General features: G+C 51.1%; 1 protein-coding gene across 5 annotated transcripts in view; it reads right to left on the minus strand.

Annotated features, from left to right (window-relative positions):
- The window catches only part of PPP2R5C (protein phosphatase 2 regulatory subunit B'gamma), a 153,273-nt gene that overhangs the window by 13,141 nt on the left and 114,689 nt on the right, over positions 1 to 25,443 (minus strand). For all 5 annotated transcript variants that reach the window (XM_066278078.1, XM_066278077.1, XM_066278079.1 and 2 more), the window contains 7 exons: positions 24,046 to 24,105; positions 21,508 to 21,616; positions 19,727 to 19,780; positions 11,591 to 11,761; positions 8,941 to 9,068; positions 4,225 to 4,326; positions 1,279 to 1,351 (listed from right to left, as the gene is read on the minus strand). In XM_066278078.1, coding sequence (XP_066134175.1) covers positions 1,279 to 1,351; positions 4,225 to 4,326; positions 8,941 to 9,068; positions 11,591 to 11,761; positions 19,727 to 19,780; positions 21,508 to 21,616; positions 24,046 to 24,105 — 697 coding nt within the window. The remainder of the gene's footprint in view (positions 1 to 1,278; positions 1,352 to 4,224; positions 4,327 to 8,940; positions 9,069 to 11,590; positions 11,762 to 19,726; positions 19,781 to 21,507; positions 21,617 to 24,045; positions 24,106 to 25,443) is intronic.

The raw sequence follows: 25,443 nt of genomic DNA on the forward strand, positions 1-25,443 counted from the left end.
CATGCCTGCCCAGTTCATGGCTTCCTGTGCTTTCAAACACACGGCAGTACTTTGACCTTAGTTTTAACGTCAGTTCTATTCTTTAAAGTAGATCCTCATACCTACCTACCTAAATTAAGTGCTACTGACTTTCACAGTAATCTTAAAATAGCATTTCTATGTAACAGCATGAATTCAATATTGTTAGAAAAATGCTCATTATTTGTTTTAGGTAGAATCAAGGACATACTTAAGAATGTCACTCAATTTTCCTAGAGTTCAAGTCTCTTAAATACAGTTTTAGCACAGGAAATACAAATCACTATGTTACCATATAGGTAAGATACATACTTTTAACATACATCGCTTTTTATGAAATGTGAGAGATTTAAAAACCCACACACCAGCTTAGATAATAGTCACTTTTGGGCAACTCTCACCAAAGGAATAGATGGCTTACAATCTAGTTCAGCTTACTGAACCTTTTAGGGTTTTTGGGTAGCTGAGTAGCTCTCCTCACAAAGTCTTATCTTTTCTGGGGTTTGTGGGGAGCCCATGCCTTCTCAGCCTAGCAGGTCAGGGAGGGGGGGCACTGTGACAACAGACAGCCCTCAGCACTGAGAGTAATGTCTGCAGTGACTGCTCCAGCCACCCGGCCTGCCCCCGGCTGCGCCCCCCCCCCCCCCCCCCCCCCCCCCCCCCCCCCCCCCCCCGGCGCCCAGCAGCCCGGGGAGGCGGAGGCGGGGTCTCTATCTGAACCACCGCCAGAGCGCTCGGGCTGGGCCCGGACACAGGAGGGGATCAGCTGCTCACGTGACAGGGGTCAGGCAATTTTCTTAATGACAAACGGCTCAGCCTTCAGAAACCTAATTTTAGAAAGCAGGACATCAACTTTATACTTAAAGTCTATTCCAAATCTCACTTCTTTTTTTTTAGAATTTGATAATAAAAAGAAGGAAATACAGTTTGAGCTACAGCATCTGTGACATTTGCAAGAGAAAACAAATGACAATCAAGGCCCAAAAAGAGGCTGTTTCCTGGTTTTCCTTTTTACCACAGTATGTTCATCAGCTTCATATCTTATTTAAAAAGCAGGAAAAAAATTGTCAATCCTGTGGTAAAAACTTTTTGGGGCAAAATAAGTACTTGTACAAAAGTTGAAAAGTATTTTTATTGCGGATATTTTCATATACAGTGTTAGCGCGATTCCCCTCCCCTCTGTGACGAAGCCACAGGCCTATCTCATAAAAACATTCAGTCACACCCTAGAGGTGGTCAAGTGATTCTCTTTTTTAGTACCTGGGGGTTTGCTTTGGCTAGATTTTCTATTTTAACCCACGCTTCTTCTCGTTCTTTCATTTTTAGCTTCTCTCTGAAAAACAGTAAAATGTCATTGGTATTAGAGAGACAAATCAAATTCAAGAAAGCTTTGAAGGGGAAACACTGTACAGAAACAACGCAGCCCCACCCCCTTCAGAGCGGGCATCACGAAGTGTGGGACACGAAAACAGAACGAAAACCAACCCAGACTTAGAGGAAAAGATTTTTAAAGAAATGTTTTGTTTTTCTTTTTCCTGTGTTGACTTGGCTTCAAGTGTCCCACTCAACATGACACCCTCCCCCCCCCGCCCCCCGCACGCAGTCTCTCTCCAGCCCCCCCCCCGCCCCCCGCACGCAGTCTCTCTCCAGCCCCACCCCGCCCCCCGCACGCAGTCTCTCTCCAGCCCCCCCCGCCCCACGCACGCAGTCTCTCTCCAGCCCCCCCCCGCCCCCCGCACGCAGTCTCTCTCCAGCCCCCCCCCCGCCCCACGCACGCAGTCTCTCTCCAGCCCCCCCGCCCCACGCACGCAGTCTCTCTCCAGCCCCCCCCCCGCCCCCCGCACGCAGTCTCTCTCCAGCCCCCCCCGCCCCACGCACGCAGTCTCTCTCCAGCCCCCCCCCCCGCCCCCCGCACGCAGTCTCTCTCCAGCCCCCCCCGCCCCACACACGCAGTCTCTCTCCAGCCCCCCCCCCGCCCCCTGCACGCAGTCTCTCTCCAGCCCCCCCCGCCCCACGCACGCAGTCTCTCTCCAGCCCCCCCCCCGCCCCCCGCACGCAGTCTCTCTCCAGCTCCCCCGCCCCCACCCCCACCCCCACCCCCTTCCCCTCCAGCTGCCACTACCCTGTGGTCCGTATCTGTGTGTTCTGTACACAGGGTTCTGGCTAACCCTCCACCTCTCTGACCCAGCCCCCGTTTCCCCTGCCCCTCTGACAGCTGTCTGTCTGGTTCCTGTGACCCCGCCTCTGTTTTGTTCCTTAGTTTATTGTGTTCATTAGCTTCCACATATAAGTGAGATCGTATATTTGACTTTCTCTGCCTGGCCCTTTCCACTTAGCGTAATACTCTCTAGGTCCACCCATGCCTTCGTAAAAGGCTAGATTTCCTTCTTCTTCACGGCCATGTGCTATTCCATAGTGTAAATTTACCACCGCTTTTTCATCCACTCGGCCACTGATGGGCACCTGTGCTGCTTCCAGATCTTGGCTACTGTAAACAACGCTGCGGTGAACATAGGGATACATCTCTTCTTTTGAATTAATGATTTGGTATTCTCAGGACATATACCTAGAGTGGGTTTGCTGGGTCATAAGGCAGTTCTGTTTTTAATTTTTTGAGGAATCTCCATACTGTTTTCCACAGTGGCTGCACCAGTTTGCATTCCCACCAGCAGTGCAGGAGGGTTCCCATTTCTCCACACCCTCGCCAGCACTTGTTGTGTGTTATTTGTTGATGACAATCTGACAGGTGTGAGGTGGTATCTCATTGTGGTTTTAATTTGCATGTCTCTGATGATGAGTGACACTGAGCATTTTTTTTCATGCCTATTGGTCATCTGCATGTTGCTAATTTTTTTCCTTAATCATGTGGTTGTTGTTGGACATTCAAGCTATTTCTAATGTTTTACGATTATAAATAAAGTATATAGATATCCTTTTTTTCATTTTCTCTTTCCCTAGTATTTTATCCTTAGAATAAATTGCCCAGAATGAAAAAAGTTAAAATCTTAACATGTCTAGGCATGTCAGTTCTTAAGAACACATGGAGAAGTATTTCTTCCTTCTCTATATGTCTCTTGTTTAGTGCTTCCTCACAGGACGTAGAGCACTGATGAGAAGCTCACGTGCTCATGAGAAGTGAGACTGCGGTGCAGCCCCAGGACCAGGCTAAGGAGAGCACTGTCCCCGCGCTTCAGAGACAGCCGTCCTGTCTGCTCTCGCCACTGACGAGTCACGTGACCTCAGTCACTGGATTTCTTGTAAACCCAGAAAACATGCTACATGACCTTCAGGATCTTTCAGAAAACTGGAATCCCATGAGGGAAGATCTGCCATCAGAAAGCCCCATGTTTACATAGTTCACATGTGACCACTCCGCTCAGTGGAGGCGAGAGTGGACCAGGCCTGGGCAGCCTGAAGGGTCAAGGGGCCGCTGTACCTCGCTGAACCCCTCCCTGCTTGGTCAGCACCGTCTCCCACTGGACAGCTCACGTGTGTCCCTGGCTGCCCGTGCGGGCAGACCTAAGACAGGGCCTGGCATGTAGGTAAACACATGTTGTGGGAAGAATGAACAGGACTGTGGTGACACAGACTGTGATTTGAATTATATTCAGTCAAGTTTATCAATGTGAGCCGGCTTCAAGTGACACGCAAAGAATAAAATCTGCCAATAGTTTAGACCTGACTCTGAAGTTTTCTGATAGCTAATCAATCACGTGATCACTGGGGCCGGAGTGCCCTGTCACTTTGTCCCTAGACAGAGTGAGTGTGGAGCCCCGCTTCTGCAGAGGATGCAGGTGAGACTGTGGAGAATGCCTGTGCTATGGGTGTCCCCAAATTAGGACAAAGTTGTGTGGAGACGAGGAGTTCTGCTCTGTCACACAGACCTCACAGAATGGAACCCAATCCTGCCTACAGCCATGAAAAACCACCACCCGTTCCAGCCTTGCCGTGTCCCTGAGAAAAGCAAACATTTCGAAAGTTAAATTCTTGACCACACATGTACTTTCTGCAAAAAATGATTCAACTAGTAGCATAATGGAGAAAACAGCTAACTTCAAATATGCGTTCTCTGAAAGTAAGTTACCAAACCAGCTGTGACTTGCTTTCCAAGCATGGACACTACGTTAGGACAAACCAAGGGGGAAGCTTGCTCAGGGCCGAGGAGCAAGGTTGTGGGGAGGGCAACGTTTGAAAGGGGCCACTCACTTCAGCTTCTCTGCTTTAAACTGCTGGGTGCAGTCGTCAAACAGTTTCTGGTTCATCTCCATGAAGAGCTTCAGCGCGTTGTAGATCAAGCCGTGGATTGTCCTGTGGGCACAGGTCTGTGCTGAGACTCAGAACACGTGTTCTTTCTCACTCCCCTCCCCGCCCCCCGCTGCCCTCTCCCCCCTCTCCACTCAGCCATCTCAACAGTGCCACACGTCACAAGTCTCCTGAGCTTTGAGCTAAAAGAGCTGCTGCCTGTGACTTCTTGTCCCTTCTCTTACTGCCGGCCACGCAGCCTGCATGCCCTCCTTCATGGCCACGCTCGGTGACCTCTGGCCTTTCAGCTCACTGTCCTAGCCAATGCGAGCCCAAAGCCACTTGACTCAGAAAGTGAATGAAAAATGTTAAAATTTGCATAAGGATAACTAAGACAAACTTAAATTATATAGAGCAGTGGTCCCTAACCTTTTTTGGGCCATGGACTGGTTTAATGTCAGAAAATATTTTCATGGACCGGCCTTTAGGGTGGGACGGATACATGTATCACGTGACCAAGACAAGCATCAGGAGTGAGTCTTAGACAGATGTAACAGAGGGAATCTGGTCATTTAAAAAAAATAAAACATCGTTCAGACGTAAATATAAATAAAACGGAAATAATATAAGTTATTTATTCTTTCTCTGCGGACCGGTACCAAATGGCCCAAGGATCGGTACCAGTCCGTGGCCCAGGGGTTGGGGACCACTGATATAGAGGACAATAATGGAAACATTTTATTTCCTATAAATGTCAGTTTCCTTTCCGTCTTATTCACTGAGGGCAGAAAAACTAACTTTAATAATGCCTGTATAGCTTTGGAAGGTAGAACACAAAATCACTACAGAGCAGCTCAGTCAGACTTGGCTGCAGGCTCTGACACACAGGGAGGAATCCAGTCGCTCTGCGTCCCAGCGGAGCCCAGGGGACTCAGGTCCTGACTGTCAGCTGTGTGGCCACATACGTGACCCCCCAGGAGATCAGTAGAGAAACTGCGCGGTAGGGCCTGTCAACCTATCGAGCTGTGAGTGACAAACAGTAGTCAAACCAAACCCCCAAACAAAACAGCTGAACTTTCACATTGTAACTACTCATTAATTCACTATCTCATAAAGCCCAAATCATACTGAGAGAACACTTAGAAGAGCCTTCCTTCCTTTGCACTGGGTAGGGATCACACTCAGTCACAGAAGGACTTTGTTGTCACTTGCTAAAACTTGAGACGACACAGTAACAAGGACTGGAGTCCTCAAGGATGACTACAGCTGTGTACAGAGTGCAGTCAGGCCCTGCGCCTTGCTCACTCCACCTCGGCTAAGCTGTACCCCATGTGAGGGTCAGCAAGGCAGAGTGCCTTGTGCACAGGCACTGGGGGGGGGGGGGCTGGCTGTGCCGCTGCGGCGGCCGCCACAGAGCAGGCTGTCGTCTCTGTGCTGGTGGCAGGTCCTGCCTTCACTGTGAGCAAACCACACTGGTGCAGCGCAGTGAAGTGAGGGGTGCCTGTGGGTCCTGCCTTCACTGTGAGCAAACCACACTGGTGCAGCGCAGTGAAGTGAGGGGTGCCTGTGGGTCCTGCCTTCGCTGTGAGCAAACCACACTGGTGCAGCGCAGTGAAGTGAGGGGTGCCTGTGGGTCCTGCCTTCACTGTGAGCAAACCACACTGGTGCAGCGCAGTGAAGTGAGGGGTGCCTGTGGGTCCTGCCTTCGCTGTGAGAAAACCACACTGGTGCAGCGCAGTGAAGTGAGGGGTGCCTGTGGGTCCTGCCTTTGCTGTGAGAAAACCACACTGGTGCAGCGCAGTGAAGTGAGGGGTGCAGTGCAGTGAAGTGAGGGGTGCCTGTGGGTCCTGCCTTCACTGTGAGAAAACCACACTGGTGCAGCGCAGTGAAGTGAGGGGTGCCTGTGGGTCCTGCCTTTGCTGTGAGCAAACCACACTGGTGCAGTGCAGTGAAGTGAGGGGTGCCTGTGGGTCCTGCCTTTGCTGTGAGAAAACCACACTGGTGCAGCGCAGTGAAGTGAGGGGTGCCTGTGGGTCCTGCCTTTGCTGTGAGCAAACCACACTGGTGCAGCGCAGTGAAGTGAGGGGTGCCTGTGGGTCCTGCCTTTGCTGTGAGAAAACCACACTGGTGCAGCGCAGTGAAGTGAGGGGTGCCTGTGGGTCCTGCCTTCGCTGTGAGAAAACCACACTGGTGCAGCGCAGTGAAGTGAGGGGTGCCTGTGGGTCCTGCCTTCGCTGTGAGAAAACCACACTGGTGCAGCGCAGTGAAGTGAGGGGTGCCTGTGGGTCCTGCCTTCGCTGTGAGCAAACCACACTGGTGCAGCGCAGTGAAGTGAGGGGTGCCAGTGGGTCCTGCCTTCACTGTGAGCAAACCACACTGGTGCGGCGCAGTGAAGTGAGGGGTGCCTGTGGGTCCTGCCTTCGCTGTGAGCAAACCACACTGGTGCAGCGCAGTGAAGTGAGGGGTGCCTGTGGGTCCTGCCTTCGCTGTGAGAAAACCACACTGGTGCAGCGCAGTGAAGTGAGGGGTGCCTGTGGGTCCTGCCTTCGCTGTGAGAAAACCACACTGGTGCAGCGCAGTGCAGTGAGGGGTGCCTGTGGGTCCTGCCTTCACTGTGAGAAAACCACACTGGTGCAGCGCAGTGAAATGAGGGGTGCCTGTGGGTCCTGCCTTCGCTGTGAGAAAACCACACTGGTGCAGCGCAGTGAAGTGAGGGGTGCCTGTGGGTCCTGCCTTCGCTGTGAGAAAACCACACTGGTGCAGCGCAGTGAAGTGAGGGGTGCCTGTGGGTCCTGCCTTCGCTGTGAGCAAACCACACTGGTGCAGCGCAGTGAAGTGAGGGGTGCCTGTGGGTCCTGCCTTCGCTGTGAGCAAACCACACTGGTGCAGCGCAGTGAAGTGAGGGGTGCCTGTGGGTCCTGCCTTTGCTGTGAGAAAACCACACTGGTGCAGTGCAGTGAAGTGAGGGGTGCCTGTGGGTCCTGCCTTTGCTGTGAGAAAACCACACTGGTGCAGCGCAGTGAAGTGAGGGGTGCCTGTGGGTCCTGCCTTTGCTGTGAGAAAACCACACTGGTGCAGTGCAGTGAAGTGAGGGGTGCAGTGCAGTGAAGTGAGGGGTGCCTGTGGGTTCTGCCTTCGCTGTGAGAAAACCACACTGGTGCAGGGCAGTGCAGTGAGGGGTGCCTGTGGGTCCTGCCTTCACTGTGAGCAAACCACACTGGTGCAGTGCAGTGCAGTGCAGTGAGGGGTGCCTGTGGGTCCTGCCTTTGCTGTGAGCAAACCACACTGGTGCAGTGCAGTGCAGTGAGGGGTGCCTGTGGGTCCTGCCTTTGCTGTGAGCAAACCACACTGGTGCAGCGCAGTGCAGTGAGGGGTGCCTGTGTGTCGGTGTCGTCAGGGTTGGACAGCCTGAACTCTCAGCCGGGAGTGACACTCTCTCCTTTCAGAGGAGGGGCCTGACCGGGGGCTCTGGGCAGCTGTGGGCAGACAGCCATGACCCTGCGGGGACTACTGGCTGAGCTGCGGCTCCCCACATCCACGGGCCTCCCCTGCACACGAGCAGGTGGGACTCGAGACCCCCCACTCTGCCCACCCCACCTTAAATTTCAACCTCCTGGTCAGAATACAGAGAGGAGAGGAACGAGAGCTGAAGAAAGGCCCACCCAGAGCCCGTACTGATGTACCCAACAGGACTGCCAGCCCGCCTGCTCCAGCGAGACCACCCACACTGAAGCTGAGGCCTCAGACCAGTGCTGGGGAGAGTCAGCACTCGTCCCCTCCGTGAAGGGACCGGAGAGGCCGAGCAGCTGGGAGATCCTTCATGCTGCGTTTGGGTCACCGGCTCTCCGGGCATGGAGCACAGGGGGCGGGTCGTGGTCACACTGGAGGGCTCACCAGGGTGCATGACAACAGAGCCCAAGGGGCCCAAGAATGGGGTGGACACCGTGCTCCTGCAGGGGCGGAGCCCTGTGAGCGGCTACTCACAGACAGGGATGGCAGGCGTGAACACGGGGCTTGGAGCGGGGACAGGGAGGCAAATGAGCAGCCACACTTCACTTAATTACAAGTTCACAAAAAATCATCATCTTGTGTCCTTTTTATTTGTGTGTGTGACAGAAACAGGGACAGATGGGGACAGAGATATGGAGAGAGATGAGAAGCATCAATTGTTCATTGCAGCTCCTTAGTTGTTCATTGACTGCTTTCTCATATGTGCCTTGACCGGGGTGGGGAGGCGCTATAGCAGAGTGAGTGACCCCTTGACCTCAAGTCAGTGACCTTGGGCTCAAGCTAGTGACCATGGGTTTGGTCATGTCTATGACCCCATGCTTAAGTCGGCAACCCCAAGCTCAAACTGGTGAGCCCGCACTCAAGCTGGATGAGCCCTCACTCAAGTCGGCAACCTCAGGGTTTCGAACCTGGGTCCTCTGCATCCCAGTCCGATGCTCTATTCACTGCCTGGTCAGGCTCAATATCTTGTTTCTTAACTGATATTTCAGACTTGGATTTCAATCCTAACTGGTCTGAAGTATGAGCAGAATATGCAAATATAAAAATATGAAGACACCACATCTGAAACTAATGCAAATAATGCTGAATGCAAACTGTAATTAAGAAATAAAAAAACAAAAACAAAACTAAACTAAAAGCATACGGACGCGAGGACAGCCGCATGCCTACTTGTTCCAGTGGGTCTTGGAGTTGCGGTACAAGGACGGGAACATGATGGGCAGGATCTTGGCCGCGTTGTCACTGATGAGGCTCATGATGTACTCGTTGTTCCAGTAGTACAGGGCGCGCTCCGCCACCTGGAAGACAGGACGCACCCACCCCATCCCGGGTCGTGGCTGAGGCCATCCCGCAGACCTCCATCCGGCCACACCTGTGAGCGGGCTACGGAGGTCTGCTGCATTGGAAAGTCACTGTTGTTCCTAAAAATTCAAGGCAACAGCGATTTCCAACTGGTGTGCCTCAAGAATTTTTTCAAACATGCAATTCCTGACTATTTAGTCAGAGGTACTACCTTTTTCCCCTTAGAGTGTCAGATAAAGAAATGACAATGGCTAACACAATGACAGCTGTCCATGTGACTGTCCTGTCTTGAAGCACAAATACATAGGTACACAATACAGGTGCATCTTATTGGTCACATCACATAAGTTTATGTCTGACTAGTTAATTCTAGGTACCAGAAATCCTTATATACAAATATAGGGATCTGATTTTTAGGAAAATCACTTTGGAGCAAAAAGGGTAGGTATTAACTATTATTATTTTCTTGCACAGCAATCAAAACTATACTTATTATTTTTTTTTTTTGGTCAGACCAGCAAAAAATACATTTCTTGGTGTGCTTCAGAAGTGCAGTGATTAGTCTGTGTGTGCCATGAGGTGGAAAAGGTTGCCGACCACCACCCTAAACTGTCACCCAAAGAGTCTTCAGCAGAGAGGCAGCTGGTCTCTCGTGCACCAGGACGCTGACACTGCTAACTCGACAGACGTTCATGCCAGGCCCCGGCCGGGTGGCTCAGTGGACAAAGCATTGGCCTGGTGCACCGAGGTCACGGGTTCGATCCCCGGTCAGGGCACGTGTGAGAAACAGTGATGCACAACCACATGGAACTAAGTGGAACGGCGAGTTGATGCTCCTTTCTCTCTGTCTCCCTTCCCCCCTCTGTCAAATCAATGGGAAAAAATAACATTCATGCCAGACACTGGGCTACATGCTGAGGACACAGAGCTCGTCCCTTCCTGCCACCTGCCAGCCATCCACACACAGCTCAGTGGGGAGTGAGGTGAGACAGAAACCCTGGCCTTCGTGGGGCTCACAGTCCAGGGGGGACATGTCCGTGAGCAGTGACATGTCGCGTGGTGAGCAGAGGTGGGGCACGGGACAGGGAGTGCTGTGCGTGTGGGGAAATGTGGTCGTGGGGCTGGTCCCTGAGGAGGGTCCGGAGGGCGGAGAGGGTGCCGGCGGAGGGCCGTGGGCAGTGAGCGGGCAGGGCGAGGGGAGGGACTGGGCAGCACGCACACTAACACCACGCGGGGCTGGGCTGACACATCTTCCCTCTGCTGCCGTGTCACTGACTCCCGGAGACCACGAGGTCGCGTTCATTCTGTGCTAGGTTTTCACCTTGCTCCCGATGAGTTAGCAGTGACTGTCTGCCTGGCGATGGGGGGGGGAGGGTCGTGCGTGGTTTGAGGAGACCAGGAGAGAGGGCAGTGACCTGACAGATTCCCGTGATCCAAGTCAGGACCACTAAGTTTTCCCCACGGGGAAAGGGAGACAAGTGATGTGACGGCCGAAACAAAGACGCACGGAGGGAGAGAATGCAGGGCGGAAAGTTCTGTCCTCATGGTGTCTCTGAACACTGGTTACTCAGCCAGGTGTAGAAAACAGGGTCTTATGCATTTTGGAGCACGCTGAACATTAAGACCAAGAGAATCTACAGAGAGAAGCCATTTTAATTGCTCTTACTGAGAACTGTTTTCAGTGATGGGAACAAAATACTAAAGTTATTTTATAGAACTAAAGTCTTAGCATCTGGTGGTGGCGCAGTGGACGGAGCATCATCTCAGACCCAAGGTTGCCGATTTCAGCCTAGGGTCGCCAATCCTGAGGGTACTGGCTTGAACCCGGGGTCACTGGTCTGAGCTCCGGTCAGGGCACATATGAGGAACAATCAATGGCACAACTAAGTAGAAGGAGTTGAGGCTTCTCTCTCTCTCTCAAAAAAAGACAAAGCATCTTATTTTGAAGTGCGATTAAAGTAAAAACTTGAAGGTTAGCCTGACCTGTGGTGGCGCAGTGGATAAAGTGTCCACCTGGAATGCCGAGGTCACTGGTTTGAAACCCAGGGCTTGTCTGGTCAAGGCACATGTGAGAAGCAACTAAAAGTTGAGGCTTCTTGCTCTTTTCCCATCCACCTTTTTTGTCTCCTCTTTCTAAAATTAATAAATACATATTTAAAAAATTTAAAAAATGTATCCAGTGAGAGGAGGGAAGGCAGAGAGAGAGAGAGAGAGAGAGAGAGAGAGAGAGAAAGTGAGAGGGGGAGGGATGGAGAAGCAGATGGTCGTTTCTCCTGTGTGCTCTGACCAGGAATTGAACCCGGGACTTCCACACGCTGGGCTGATGCTCTACTGCTGAGCCAACCGGCCAGGGCTAAATAAAATCTTTTTTAAAAACTGTGTTTAAAAAAACCCTTGAGGTTTACTTTCAAATCACACGGGAAGCACACCCAGAAACTTGTCACTGGTCCCCCCCACAGGAGCTCCCCCTGCAGCTGCTCACTGCTCTCTGCGCCCCACCCCCCACCCCGCGCCCTACCTGGAAGTGCGGGCTGGAGACGCACTTGGCCAGCTGTCGGAAGAGCGGCTCCATGATCTTGACAAATTCTGATGGTTCAATCACGTCTAAAATTTCTTCTAACTCATTTAAGAACATGACTTCTTTTGGACTGTGAGTCTTTGGCCAGTACTTGAGAAGAGCCATCACCACCTGTGGAGGAGAGGGCACAGTGTGAGGCCCCGCACCCTGGTGCCCGCTGGTCACACCTGCTTTCGCGTCCCCATCACAAAGCAACACAGTAAGGCGGTGCTTTCTTCCTTGTAGAAGGAACAGTATTCAGTCAGTTACTACCTGGGTTTTTTTGTGCAATTAGAGAAACGGGTCTAATCTTATACACTTAAGAACCACAATTTTAATGTTCCTGACCCACTCAGTCTGATGAACCAGTGTCAGAGTCAGCTCCGTTAAAACAGTAAAATAAATAGGCGGTTAGGAGAGTTCAGAGAGAACAGACCAGCGGCAGACACAGAGCACATGAACTGCACACTGTTTAGTGTCAAAGGGGCCAGTTCCAAGACTGCTGGCACCACACACACAGGCCGAACTCACTTTTTTCTGAACTTAACTGGCCATTGATACACATTCATACACAAACACACAGACACTGTGTGTGTATATTCACAGTGTTCTCAATGGTGCTGAAACATATCAAAGAGAAATGAGCTGGCGCTCTCAGCTCATGCAACGTGGGGCTGTGGCGGAACCGGGGCTGGGGCCCACACTGCCCACGTGCACATGACCTCGGACTGGTCACCACCCTGCCTCGGAGCCTTCATTAAAGCTCCGGGGCAGGCCCTGGCCGGTTGGCTCAGTGGTAGAGCGTCGGCCTGGTGTTCAGGAGTCCCGGGTTTGATTCCCGGCCAGGGCACACAGGAGAAGCGTCCATCTGCTTCTCCACACCTCCCCCTCTCCTTCCTCTCTGTCTCTCTTCCCCTCCCGCAGCCGAAGCTCCATTGGAGCAAAAGTTGGCCCAGGCGCTGAGGATGGTTCTGTGGCCTCTGCCTCAGGTGCTAGAATGGCTCTGGTTGCAACAGAGCAACGCCCCAGATGGGCAGAGCATCGCCCCCTGGTGGGCATGCTGAGTGGATCCCAGTCGGGCGCATGTGGGAGTCTGTCTGACTGCCTCCCCATTTACAACTTCAGAAAAATACAAAACAAAACAAAACACACACAAAGCCCCGGGGCAGGTGTGTGTGTGTGTGGGGGGAGGGCTTAAAGAGAAACAAAATATAGGGTAACAGAGGATGATCTGACTTTGGGTGATGGGTATAGAGCATAATTGACTGTCCAAATGATGTGGAGATGTTTTCTCTAAATCTATGTACTCTGGTTTACCAATGTCACCCTGTTAAATTTGTCTAAATAAAAAATTAAAAATAAAAACAGCCCAGGGGCATAACTGCCCCCCGCCCGGGGCTGCCACGAGGACCTGATTCTGAAATCCAGAGCTGCCTGGGGACTGCTGGTGCACAGAGGGCGCAGGGCCTTAGCTAGGACCTGACCTCAGTGGGGGGTGTGCTCAGCCCCATGGCAGCAGCTTCTGGTTTGTGTTAGTTGTTCTGTGCCTTGCCCAAGGCAGAGAGGTAGACCTTCCTTTCTTTATCATATTCCTAGAGCTTCCAAATTTCCTATCACAACTGTACCAGTAAATATATGTCCACCCAAAATACCAAATTTGACTGTGCAGATTTTAGTTATTTTAAATCTAAAACAGCACAATCCAGAGCTGTCATTTACACATAGGCACATGCCCTAGAATGACTGTATCCTATTATTTTAAAGTGTTATTTGCCTGACCTGTGGTGGCACAGTAATCAAACGTGGACCCGAAATGCTGAGGTTGCCAGTTCAAGACTCTGGGCTTGCCTGGTCAAGGCACATATGGGAGTTGATGCTTCCTGCTCCTCCCCCCTTTGTCTCTTGCTCCTCTCTCCAAAATTAATAAATAAAATCCTTAAAGTGCTGTTCAGCCGCTGACACTGCCGTCCAGCCCGGCGTCGGGAGCGCTGCGAAGTCACCACAGTGTCGGCTCCTGCGGACACTGTCGGACACCGCAGTGTTGGTTCCTGCAGACTGGTGGTGGTTCCGTCTCTGGTCATTTCTGGCCCGAAGACCACACAGCTCCCTGCTGTACAGGCCAGCCTTTCAGTCATCACTGTGGTCAGACCCACAGCGGCCTTTGGCGGCATCCACTTAGCTAAGTCTGTTTGGATGCTTCTGGATGACCTTTAATCTGGCACTTTGTAAAACTCCAAAATTTATAAAGACGAAAGTACTCCTCTCTCGTTTTGAGATCTGACATAATTTACAAGACAATTGTCTTTAAAAGGAATTATTTTAAAAATGCATCATTTATAATTTTCCTCCTACTCTTTGCTCAAAATAACTTAACAGACATTTACCAAGCAAGTACCTACTATGCTCTGCATATGTATTGGAACCACTGTTAAGAATACAGGAGATGTGGCCCAGGTCGGTGACTCAGTGGACAGAGAGCTGGCCTGCTGTACCTGGGTTGTGGGTTTGAGCCCCGGTCAGGGCACGTGTGAGCAGCAATGAGCACACAACTAAATAGAAACAAGTTGATGCTTCTCTCTCTCTGCCCCTTCTCCCCCCCCCCCTGCCCTCTCCTTTCCTCTCTTTTTCTCTCTCCCTCAAATCAATGGGAAAGTTAAAAATAAAAAAAGAATCCAGGAGATGCAAATCACTGCAGACCCCTGGCTCCTCGTCACGTGACAAGTGGAATGCTGCAGGCGGAACGCAGCCTGACCCGCAGGACGCTGGCGTGGCTACTCAGTGTCGCGGGAGAGCATTTCTGGAGTCAGAGTCACACCTGGGACTTACTTCTCACGCTACTTGGAACAACCTATGATCAGGTCAATTACCAACTGTTTCAGAATGTGACAGCATTTTGCAGAAGATGGTGTCTGTTCTAGGAATGCTAATCCCGGGCAACAATGGCTGCTCACTGCTGGGAGCACCTCAAGAATGAGGCCTTCCTTTGCAAACTCAATGGGCTGCCCATTCTGGAGAGGATGCACGAGCCCGGGGTGTGTGCCAGTGGCCCCTGCCTGGCACCCTGGAGAGTGTCCCTCCTGGTCTGGCACACCAAAGATGGAGAGAGTTTGCACCAGGCCGTGAAGAAGCCTGGAGAGACGGGTGGGCAACAAGAACTGTTTTACTTCCATCACCATCCGATGAGCTTCTGTTCTTACAATAGTACATGTGTTTGATGTGCTCAGAACACTTTTAAGCACTATATACAGTTTGCAAATAAAAAAATTGATCACAGATTACAAATGGGGGCAACAAGTGTCTTTTAAACAGACTACTTTTTTTTCTGTGACAGAGACAGAGAGACAGAGAGAGGTACAGACAAGGACAGACAGACAGAAGAGATGAGAAGCATCAATTCTTCATTGCGGCACCTTAGTTGTTCATTGATTGCTTTCTCATATGTGCCTTGACCAGGGTGGGGTGGCTACAGCAGAGCAAGTGACCCCTTGCTCAAAGCGACCTTGGGCTCAAGCCAGCAACCTTGGGTTTTAAGCCAGTGATCATGGGGTCATGTCTATGACCCCATACTCAAGCCAGAGACCCTGCGTTCAAGCTGGCAACCTCGGGGTTTTGAACATGGGTGCTCTGCATCCAAGTCTGATGCTCTATCCACTGTGCCACCGCCTGGTCAGGCTAAACAGACTGTACTTTAAGAATTCTAGAGTCTGGCCTGACCAGGCGGTGGCGCAGTGGATAGAGCCTCGGACTGTGGTGCGGAAGGACCCAGGTTCGAGACCCCGAGGTCACCAGCTTGAGCGCAGGTTCATCTGGCTTGAGCAAAAGCCCACCAGCTTGGACCCAAGGTCGCTGGCTCCAGCAAGAGTTACTCCGTCTGCTGAAGGCCCCCGGTCAAGGCCCATATGAGAAAGCAATCAATGAACAACTAAGGTGTCGCAATGCGCAACAAAAAAACTAAATGATTGATGCTTCTCATCTCTCCGTTCCTGTCTGTCTGTCCCTGTCTATCCCTCTCTCTGACTCTCTCTCTGTCTCTGTAAATAAATAAATAAATAAAAATTAAAAAAAAAAAAGAATTGTAGAGTCTGGACACGCACTGACTAGGAGTGCCGTGGGTGTGGGCATGTGTGCACCAAGTGTCACTCAGGGCTGCCAAGCCGACACATACCTTTACAAGGTCTACACCTTCCTTCACCTTTTCTTAATTTAAAATTTTATTTAGTGATCTCAGAGAGAGAGGGGGAGGGAGGGAGGGATCTAGTTAGGGAGAGAGGGAGGGAAGGCGTGAGAAAGAAAGAGAAAGATACAGAGGGAGGGAGAGTGAGCGACAGAGAGAGAAACACTGATTCATTCCTGCATGTGCCCTGAGCGGGGACTGAACTGGCAACCTCTGCTCCTTAGGATGACACTCCAGCTCACTGAGCTATCTGGTCAGGGCTACACCCTCATCTCAATTATTGATAAGGTTTGATGCTCAAGTAAGACAGAATGGCCTTTTTCATAATACATGCATTCCCAAAAATTTTTTTCAAGGTGGGGGCTTGAACATTTTTACCATGTGGAAAGTTATATCTGCTTTCTAAGGTCATAGAGCACTACTTGCTATATTATCTGTGCTGCAGGAAATGAAGACACGAAGTGACTCTGAGTGGAAATACTGGGGACTGGGTGTCTCCGTGCTCCAGCCACATCTGAGTCTTCTGTGCACTTCCCGTGAGGAAAGGACCCAGCCCAGGCCAGCACACCACCTCTTGCCTCCCCTTAGACAACTGCAAGGAGAAGCTCTCCCTGCTGCAAAGCGATGTCGTTTCCTTAGTGGGAATTGAAAACATTTATAAACCTCATCAGCTCACATACTCCTTGTAGGTGTGAGAGAAGAGCTGGAGCTGCTCAGTGGGTCTACCCGAGCAGGGCGAGAACTGCTCTGAGGGACAGCGGGGGGGGGGGGGGGGGGGGGGGGGGGGGGGGGCGGGGGGGGGCGGGGGGGGGCGGGAGGGTACCGCCCTGGGGTGGGCGGGCCCCTGCGCTGGGCGGGCGGGGCCCGGCGGTGGAAACCCGAGCCCACCGTCAATGTGCAGGAAGGAAGCAGAAAGGGAAACTGCCTATTCTTCCTTCTCTTCCATATTTTTCTTTGCCTTTTTACTTTTTTTTTTGTATTTTTCTGAAGCTGGAAACGGGGAGAGACAGTCAGACAGACTCCCGCATACGCCCGACCGGGATCCACCCGGCACACCCACCAGGGGCGAAGCTCTGCCCACCAGGGGGCGACGCTCTGCCCACCAGGGGGCGTTGCTCTGTCGCGACCAGAGCCACTGTAGCGCCTGGGGCAGAGGCCAAGGAGCCATCCCCAGCGCCCGGGCCATCTTTGCTCCAATGGAGCCTCGGCTGCGGGAGGGGAAGAGAGAGACAGAGAGGAAGGAGGGGGGGGTGTGGAGAAGCAAATGGGCAGTTCTCCTATGTGCCCTGGCCGGGAATCGAACCCAGGTCTCCCGCACGCCAGGCCGACGCTCTACCGCTGAGCCAACCGGCCAGGGCTGCCTTTTTACTTTTGAAGCAGAAAAAGGGTGGGTGTGTGTGTGTTTGAATTTCTTCACTGTGCCCGGTAAAAACCTTCACCCTTCAAACAGAAGACTTCACATTAGGATGGGTCAGCACTGGAGAAAGATATTAAGGCTTTAAAGAAATTACTCGTGCCATCTTATTTTTCCTTCCCTACCTAAACGTATCTTTGGTTAAGGAGGGTGAAAATAACTGGTTCTTACTCCAAGCTGGAGTCGAGACTTTGTTTGCTATGAAGTCTGGTAAGGTGCGTGCACTTCCCTGGGGGCTTTCAGAGTCTCAGGGCTGAGGCGGAGATGAGAGACCTGGGAGGACAGTGCAGGGACACGCCACTGTGACGGGCTGCCCCACCACCCCTGCAGGTAGCTGCTGAGGGACCAGAGCAGGGCTGTTCCTGAATTTGTGGGTGAGACGAGAGTGTCTACACAGGATTCAGAAGCTTAAAAGGAAGCCGAGATCAGAAGTCAACCTCACTCAGGAATATAGTATTAGGATGACTTGATGTGTTTTCACAAGAAAACTGAAAGACTGCTGAAGGGACAGAAGAGACTCAGGAATCACAGTATTTATCTGTTCTGTTCCAACAGTAACTTTTAAAGAGTACTCAAACTTTTTATTCTGGCTCTTAATACTTTTTTACTTTGTTACTCAATACTAAAAAACAACATGACAATGGGCAATACATTTAAAGATATGTCTCCAAAGATACACAAATGGCCAACATGTATGTGAAAAGGCGTCCAGGGAAATGCAAATCAAAACTACAATGAGGCCCTGGATGGTTGGCTCAGTGGTAAAGCATCAGCCTGGCATGTGGAAGTCCCGGGTTTGATTCTTGGTCAGGGCACACAGGAGAAGCACCCATCTGCTTCTCCATCCCTCCCCCTCTTGCTTCTATCTCTCTCCCCCTCTCGCTTCTCTCTATCTCTCTCTTCCTTTCCTGTAGCCATGGCTAGATTGGAGGGAATTGGCCCCCTGTGCTAAGGATGGCTCCACGCTTTCCACCTCAGGCGCTAAGAAGAGCTTGGTTGCTGAGCAACGAAGCAATGCCAAGATGGGCAGAGCACTGCCCCCCAGTGAGCTTGCTGGGTGGATCCTGGTTGGGGCACATGCCTGAGTCTGCCTCTGCCTCCCCTCCTCTCACTAAATAAGAAAAAAAAAACCCACACCACAATGAGACACCTCTTCACACCTACTAGGATGGCTAGAATAAAAAAAATAGACAATAACAAGTATTGGTGAGGAAGTAGAGAAACTGGAGCCCTGTGCACTGTTGACAGGGATGTAACATGGTGCAGCCACTGGGGGAAACACAGTTTGGTAGTTCTTCAAAAAGCTAAACCCAAAGTCAGCGTGTGATCCAGCAATCCCACTTCTGGGCGCACACCAAGGGAACTGAGAGCAGGCACTTGAAGAGTTATTTGTGTGCCTATGTTCACAGCACTATTATTCACAGTAGTCAAATATGGAAACTCAAGTGTCCATGGACATATAAATGATAGACCAGACCCTGTCCCTCCATACAATGGAACACTATGCAGCTATAAGAAGGAATGAAATTCTGACACCTGCCACAGCACAGATGGGCTCTGATGCCATGACGCTGAGGGAACCAGCCAGCTACAGGACAGATCCTGTATGATTCCACTTGTACGCGGCCCCCCGAGGAAATTCACAGACAGAAAGGAGAACAGAAGTGGCCCGGGGTTGAGGAGGAGAACGGGGAGCTGATGTTCTGGGGGCACAGAGTTTCTATTTGGGGTGATGACAATGGTTTGGAAACTTTGGTAACAGTTGCACAACTTTGTGAATGTCATGAATGCCAATGAGTTGCACACCTAGGACAGCAAAGTTTGTTATGTCTATTTTACCTGAATTTCAAGAGGTAGTAACACACAGTACAGCAAACACCATTGAATTGTATGTATTGAATGGGTGAGCTGTGTGGTAGGTGAATTATATCTCAATAAAGCCATTAGAAAAAGCAGTGTCAGATGCTTTCCCGGCACCTGACACACCCAGCTTAGTTAACCTCGGTGACAACAGCTTTTGTATTTTTAATAATGACAAAATGCCAAGAAATTGAGGAATCTAAACACTGGATGGCAGCAATGTAACATTCACTTATGATGCAATGATCAGAAAACAGGTGCACTCTACTGTGGGAAGAACGTACAACAGCCTCTGACCCTCACTACAGTCCCTCCGACGGCAGTCAGTTACAGGTGCTGCTACGCCGAGAGAGGGGAAGTGTTGGACTGCGCATGGCCCAGTGGCCACAACTGCCCAGCGCTCTGTGTTCCAAGTATGACAAGGAGCAGGGTGACATCATGACATCAGTCCTCACTGTAACCAAGGGACCTGTCACTAACAGGAGTATACCCGGAGAACCTGTAAGACCCAGTGAACTCAGAGTGCCCCTCAGGACGGGGACTTCAGAGGAGAGAGCCGACCAGCGCTGTGCTCGGCAGACAGTGGTGCCCACGCTGAGCACAGCGCCCCCTGTGGGCAGTCAGCGACGGGCGGCGTGGGAGCACTTACTGGTTCCGTGAGGGTGCTGTCCTTCTCCAGAAACTGCACGACACAGTACGCCAGCTGACAAGAAAGGAGAAAAGCATCAACGCTCCATTTTCAGGTGGAGATGCTGGCGCCTCTGGGACCCCAGCATCACCGGTCAGCACCTTCCTCTGCCTACGCAGGGCCTGGCGCCTGGGGGCTGCCGGGGGATGTCCCAGCCCGGGCGTGCTCCCGAAGCAGGCCCCGCCACAGGCAGGGGGGATCCTTCTCCCTCGCTGACTGCGGAGAGCACACGGAAAGCTAAAGAATCAGGCCCTGGCCGGTTGGCTCAGTGGTAGAGCGTCGGCCTGGCGTGCAGAAGTCCCGGGTTCGATTCCCGGCCAGGGCACATAGGAGAAGCGTCCATCTGCTTCTCTACCCCTCCCCCTCTCCTTCCTCTCTGTCTCTCTTCCCCTCCCGCAGCCGAGGCTCCATTGGAGCAAAGATGGCCCGGACACTGGGGATGGCTCCTTGGCCTCTGCCCCAGGCCCGGAGGGGCAGAGCATCGCCCCCTGGTGGGCGTGCTGGGTGGATCCCGGTCGGGCGCATGCGGGAGTCTGTCTGACTGTCTCTCTATGTTTCTAGCTTCAGAAAAATACAAAAAATAAATAAATAAATAAAATAAAGAAAGCTAAAGAATCAGGGAACTGTCTTTTGAGCTAACACCAAGATGTCGGCCCAGGTTTGACTGGGATTTTTCTTTTTTCTTTCTTTTTTTTTAAACACATGAACAAGTAATCTGACAGCTGGAAAAAAACAAATTAAATTCTGGGTCCACTTCAAATCTCTGAACTATTAATTTCTAATACAGAACAATTAATATAATACCAACCAGGAAGAATGCAAGTATCTTACTAGTTAATACACTCAGAGAAAAAACTCTAAGCAAAATATTTCCCAGGAAGCCAATGTCATTAAAACCACCTAAAGAATATACAGGGGACTTGTGAACAGGGCAGGGGTAAAGGGCCCATGCCTACGCAGCCGACAGTCCACGTGTAACTCAAGCAGGCCCCATGCACACACGCACTCCCAACCACCAGTTGACCCACGAGCAACACGGGTCTGAACCGAGTGGGTCAACTGAAAAAAATCCACACTGAGTGGGCCCACATAGTTCAAACCCGCATTGTTCAAGGGCCAGCTGTGCCTGCCCTAGTTTATCCTCTGCTGTGGACTCCCAAAGCGAGGCCTGCAGAGCAGAGCTCCCCGGGTGCTGGACAGTGGCTGCAGGGAACCAACACGTGGGTGGTGGCTGAAGGTGGGAGCCCCCAAATCTTCAGTGTGCTGCCGTCGGCCTGGCCGAGGGCTGTCCCCCCAGAACTCAGAACCAGGGTGAAGGAGAAAACAGATCTCCTGGACAAGCTGTGGTTAGTAACCACTTTGAACCAACTTTTCAGTATGATTGCAACTAGATTTTCACTAAGTTCTAAAAACCCATAGTTTCAAAACAATCCTTTTCATTGGCCACAGATAGGCAGGCTTTCTGTTGAAGAAACTAGATTTTAAACAGACAACATCCCTCTGAGGGGTCCTCCTGACTCTTCCCATCAAGCTGGTCACTCCTCTCTCCATGCTTAACGCTCATCTGGAAACACTCCACTGCTGGGGGTTTTCTGACTTTCTTGCCAGAGCCCAGGCACGTGAGTCAGCACTGTGACAGAAGGGAGGAAGCCTCCAGGTAACAGACCGAACCAGTGTCCCTGGCCAGTGACACGCAGGGAGGATGGCGTGCTAACGAGCCCCTTCACTGCTGAGCACCTTACCTGGGGGTGGTAGACACTCAGAGATTTCACTTTGTGCAAAGGTAGTAACACCTTCAGTAAGAAAATCTTGTGCTCTTCTTTTAGTGGTAAGGCAAATCCATTAATTATACTGTGAAGACAGAATTCATCATGTCGTTTGAGTAACTATGAATTCCAGACTTTAAAAAAAGTATCTTGCGCCCTGGCCAGTTGGCTCAGTGGTAGAGTGTCGGACTGGCGTGTGGAAGTCCCGGGTTCGATTCCTGACCAGGGCACACAGGAGAAGCGCCCATCTGCTTCTCCACCCCTCCCCTTCCCTTCTCTCTATCTCTCTCTTCCCCTCCCGCAGCCAAGGCTCCATTGGAGCAAAGCTGGCCCGGGTGCTGGGGATGGCTCTGTGGCCTCTGCCTCAGGTGCTAGAATGGCTCTGGTTGCAGCAGAGCAACACCCCAGATGGGCAGAGCATCGCCCCCTGGTGGGCATGCCAGGTGAATCCCGGTCGGGTGCATGCGGGAGTCTGTCCATCTGCCTCCACCCCCCCTTCCCCCCCTTACTTTGGAAAAATACAAAAAAAGAGAAAAGTTTATATAAAAAAAGTATCTTGCCATTTCTCCACCTTTGTTTTCATTGTGAAAACCAGCAAGCAAATGGAGGGTATCAAGAAATTAAAAACCTTCAAGGAGGCACAGTCAATTTTATCTTTGTAATTACAAGATAATTTTAAAGTTATGGCTTTTACATGGTGTAAAGTTATGGCTTTACACAGGAGTCTCCAGGGGCAAAACCTCCATCCTTACGCGACAAACACGGGGAGCCTGGGTACCTCCCCATTCCAGTGCACCCACAGCCAGCACCTTCCCCTGGCCTTCACCCATATTTAGGAGTCACTTTCCAGGAAAAATTCTGGCTCATTATTCTAATTCTGGCAGAACGGAGTCTGAGTGCACAGAATGGCTTTGTTTAAAAATCAGCAAGACACCTGTTCCCTTCTGCAAAGAAAGGGGCTCTTACTCTTACCCTACAAACCAAACTTTCTGTCTCTAACACCAAGTAGTTTCTCCAATTGGTTTTATAATCAGGCAGGTGGCAGATAAATGTCACTGAGAGCTGCAGAAGCAGTTAAAGAGTTTTCTAAATTGTTCCCCCATCATTCACAAATCTCGAGGACACGGGCATGGCTGGCAGCGTTCGCCTGAGGAGGCCATCAAGGATGACATGCTCATTCATATGGGGAAACTGTCCAGATCAGATCCCTGTTCTGGAAGGATGGAGTGTTCAAGCCTGGTTGTGGGAGGAGGCAGAGGCCCTGTGTGGGCGCTGTGGCTGTGCTGGACGCTGCCGACAGCTCGCCACGCCTGCGGCAACCTGGCAGGAGGACATACTTATCCTCCTGTTGCAGAGATAAGGACACAGACAAAAAGCAGCAAGGCTAGCTTTCCTCAGAACTGCAGGGCACAGCTCAGCAGGACGACCACCATGCTCCTTAAGAAAAGTTTCCTGCATTCACTGAGCTTTCAGATTCATTCAACAAAAGTGCACAGGCCCTGGCCAGTTGGCTCAGTGGTAGAGCGTCGGCCTGGCATGCAGGAGTCCTGGGTTCAATTCCCTGCCAGGGCACACAGGAGAAGCGCCCATCTGCTTCTCCACCCCTCCCCCTCTCCTTCCTCTCTGTCTCTCTCCTCCCCTCCTGCAGCGGAGACTCCATTGGAGCAACGTTGGCCTGGGTGCTGAGGATGGCTCTGTGGCCTCTGCCTCAGGTGCTAGAATGGCTCTGGTTGCAACAGAGCGATGCCCCAAATGGGCAGAGCATCGCCCCCTGGTGGGCATGCTGGGTGGATCCCGGTCGGGCGCATGCGGGAGTGTCTCTCTGCCTCCCTGCTTCTCATTTTAGAAAAAAAAAAAAGTGCACAGGTTTCTTTTTCCTCATTGTGGGATCCTCAAACCTTTAGCTGCTAATGTGCATGGAATCCCTGTGAAAGGAGCTGGACAAACAGCCCTTGATGTCAAGCATATTTGGCCACTTAGGAAAACTGGGTTAGGAGGCCTGACATAAAATCCGTAGTTATCAATTTAGAAAAATGATAGCAGGCAAGAACTTTACTTGGATTAAGATAAAAGTTTTGAAATGTGAATTATAAGTATACCTATAAAAATTTTTTTAAATCAAAGTGATCTGAAATATTAGCATTTACTCATTTTCCCAAACGTACAATAAATGATGTATTCTTCTGAGGGTCAAACATAAACCTTCCTAATGTGACTACCTTTGGGACTGCTCTGGAGGGTATAACTGAGCTTGTGTTTCCACAGTAATGCTCCTGAGGCACACGAGATGGAGTGTACAGACGGGACCACAGGAATGGAAGTCACCAGCTACATTCTTATCCAAGAGCTCACTGACCCTACTGCCATCAGGTGAGCTCTCAGTAAGACCTTCCGGAGAACGGCTGAGATCGCCCGGCTCTGGGGGGGGAGGCAGTGGAACCCCACGAACGGGGGTCATTTTGGTGTAAATTCCATCGAGAGTCAATCGCTGCTGATAACACAGAGACGACTTACCTTCCCAGTATTTCCAGTAATTCTGCTATGCCATTGTGATGCTCTGTTTCATAAATAAACCTGGGAAAAGCAGTTGTCGTTTAGAATTAGTGAAATAACAGCTTGAAAACACTTAAAATCCTCTGAACAAGAAAACAATGCTTTTAGGAAGAAAACCACACAGCCGGGCAACTGTAAGCACACCTATGGTGAGAAAACCGTCCCCGCACCCACCGATGGTGAGAAAACCGTCCCACGGCACTGCTCCTTGTCACCAAATAAACTCCTCACAGCCTGGGGGTGGGGGGGGGATGCCCAGAAAGCAGAGAGCAAAGCCTGCACAAAAATCTCTCCAATGTTTTGTCTAGAAAGTTTTTTTTTTTTTTTACTTTTTTTTTTATTTTTTATTTTTATTTATTCATTTTAGAGAGGAGAGGGAGAGACAGACAGAGAGAGAGAGAGACAGAGAGAGAGACAGAGAGAGAGAAGGGGGGGAGGAGCTGGAAGCATCAACTCCCATATGTGCCTTGACCAGGCAAGCCCAGGGTTTTGAACCAGCGACCTCAGCATTTCCAGGTCGACGCTTTATCCACTGCGCCACCACAGGTCAGGCTAGAAAGTTTTAAAACAAGGAGGGGATGCAATCGGACAACACTAGAATCCATGTAAACACAATAAATTAAAGAAAGAGAAAGTTTTAAAACAAAATGTTGGAAGAATTTTACAGTGAGCCCCTGTTTCCACCACTCAGATTCAACAACAAACAGTGAGCTGTTTGCTTTATCGGGTCCATCGTCTACCCCCCCTCCCTGTGGCCCCCCCATTAATCCATCTTCATTCTTTCCTTCTTCATTTCGACCTCAGTGGACGCCTTCCACTTCCGCTTCCTGCTCAGAAACCTCACACCCTGCCTGCCTCACACTCGCCCACCTACGGTTTGTCTAACCGACACACGGCCGACCCAGCCTGAAGTGAGGTCTCTGAGAGCAGTTCCTGCCCATCAGAAAATGCCGAGTATAGAGACAGCTCCAAGCCAAAATAGGAGTTTATGATTTATAAAGAATTTGGCTCAAATTTCACTGTCCTTGTTTAGAAACAGATGGTCAAACGCCCCACAGTCTGTAGAATAATCCTGCAGGACAGGCCTGACACATCGACCTGTATATTCTTGGTCGGCCAGTCTACCGAGGGGCTGGCTGGTGCCGGAACTGCGTCCAAGGCACGGTTCCCACGGACTACTAAAAATGGGGGTGTGGAGCGGGGAGAGAGCTCATTCGGCCAGAACAAAGGTCTGTGACGTGGAGCAGGTGGCAGGCAGCTGTGGGAAGGTGGGCAGGGTGGCCCGTGCAGGCTGGAGGCCAGTTCTGACCCTCAGAGCTGAGCCCACAAGTGTCAGGGTCAGTGAAACACAATGCCCCG

The sequence above is a fragment of the Saccopteryx bilineata genome, chromosome 4 (genome assembly GCF_036850765.1).
Source record: "Saccopteryx bilineata isolate mSacBil1 chromosome 4, mSacBil1_pri_phased_curated, whole genome shotgun sequence".
NCBI lineage: Eukaryota > Metazoa > Chordata > Mammalia > Chiroptera > Emballonuridae > Saccopteryx > Saccopteryx bilineata.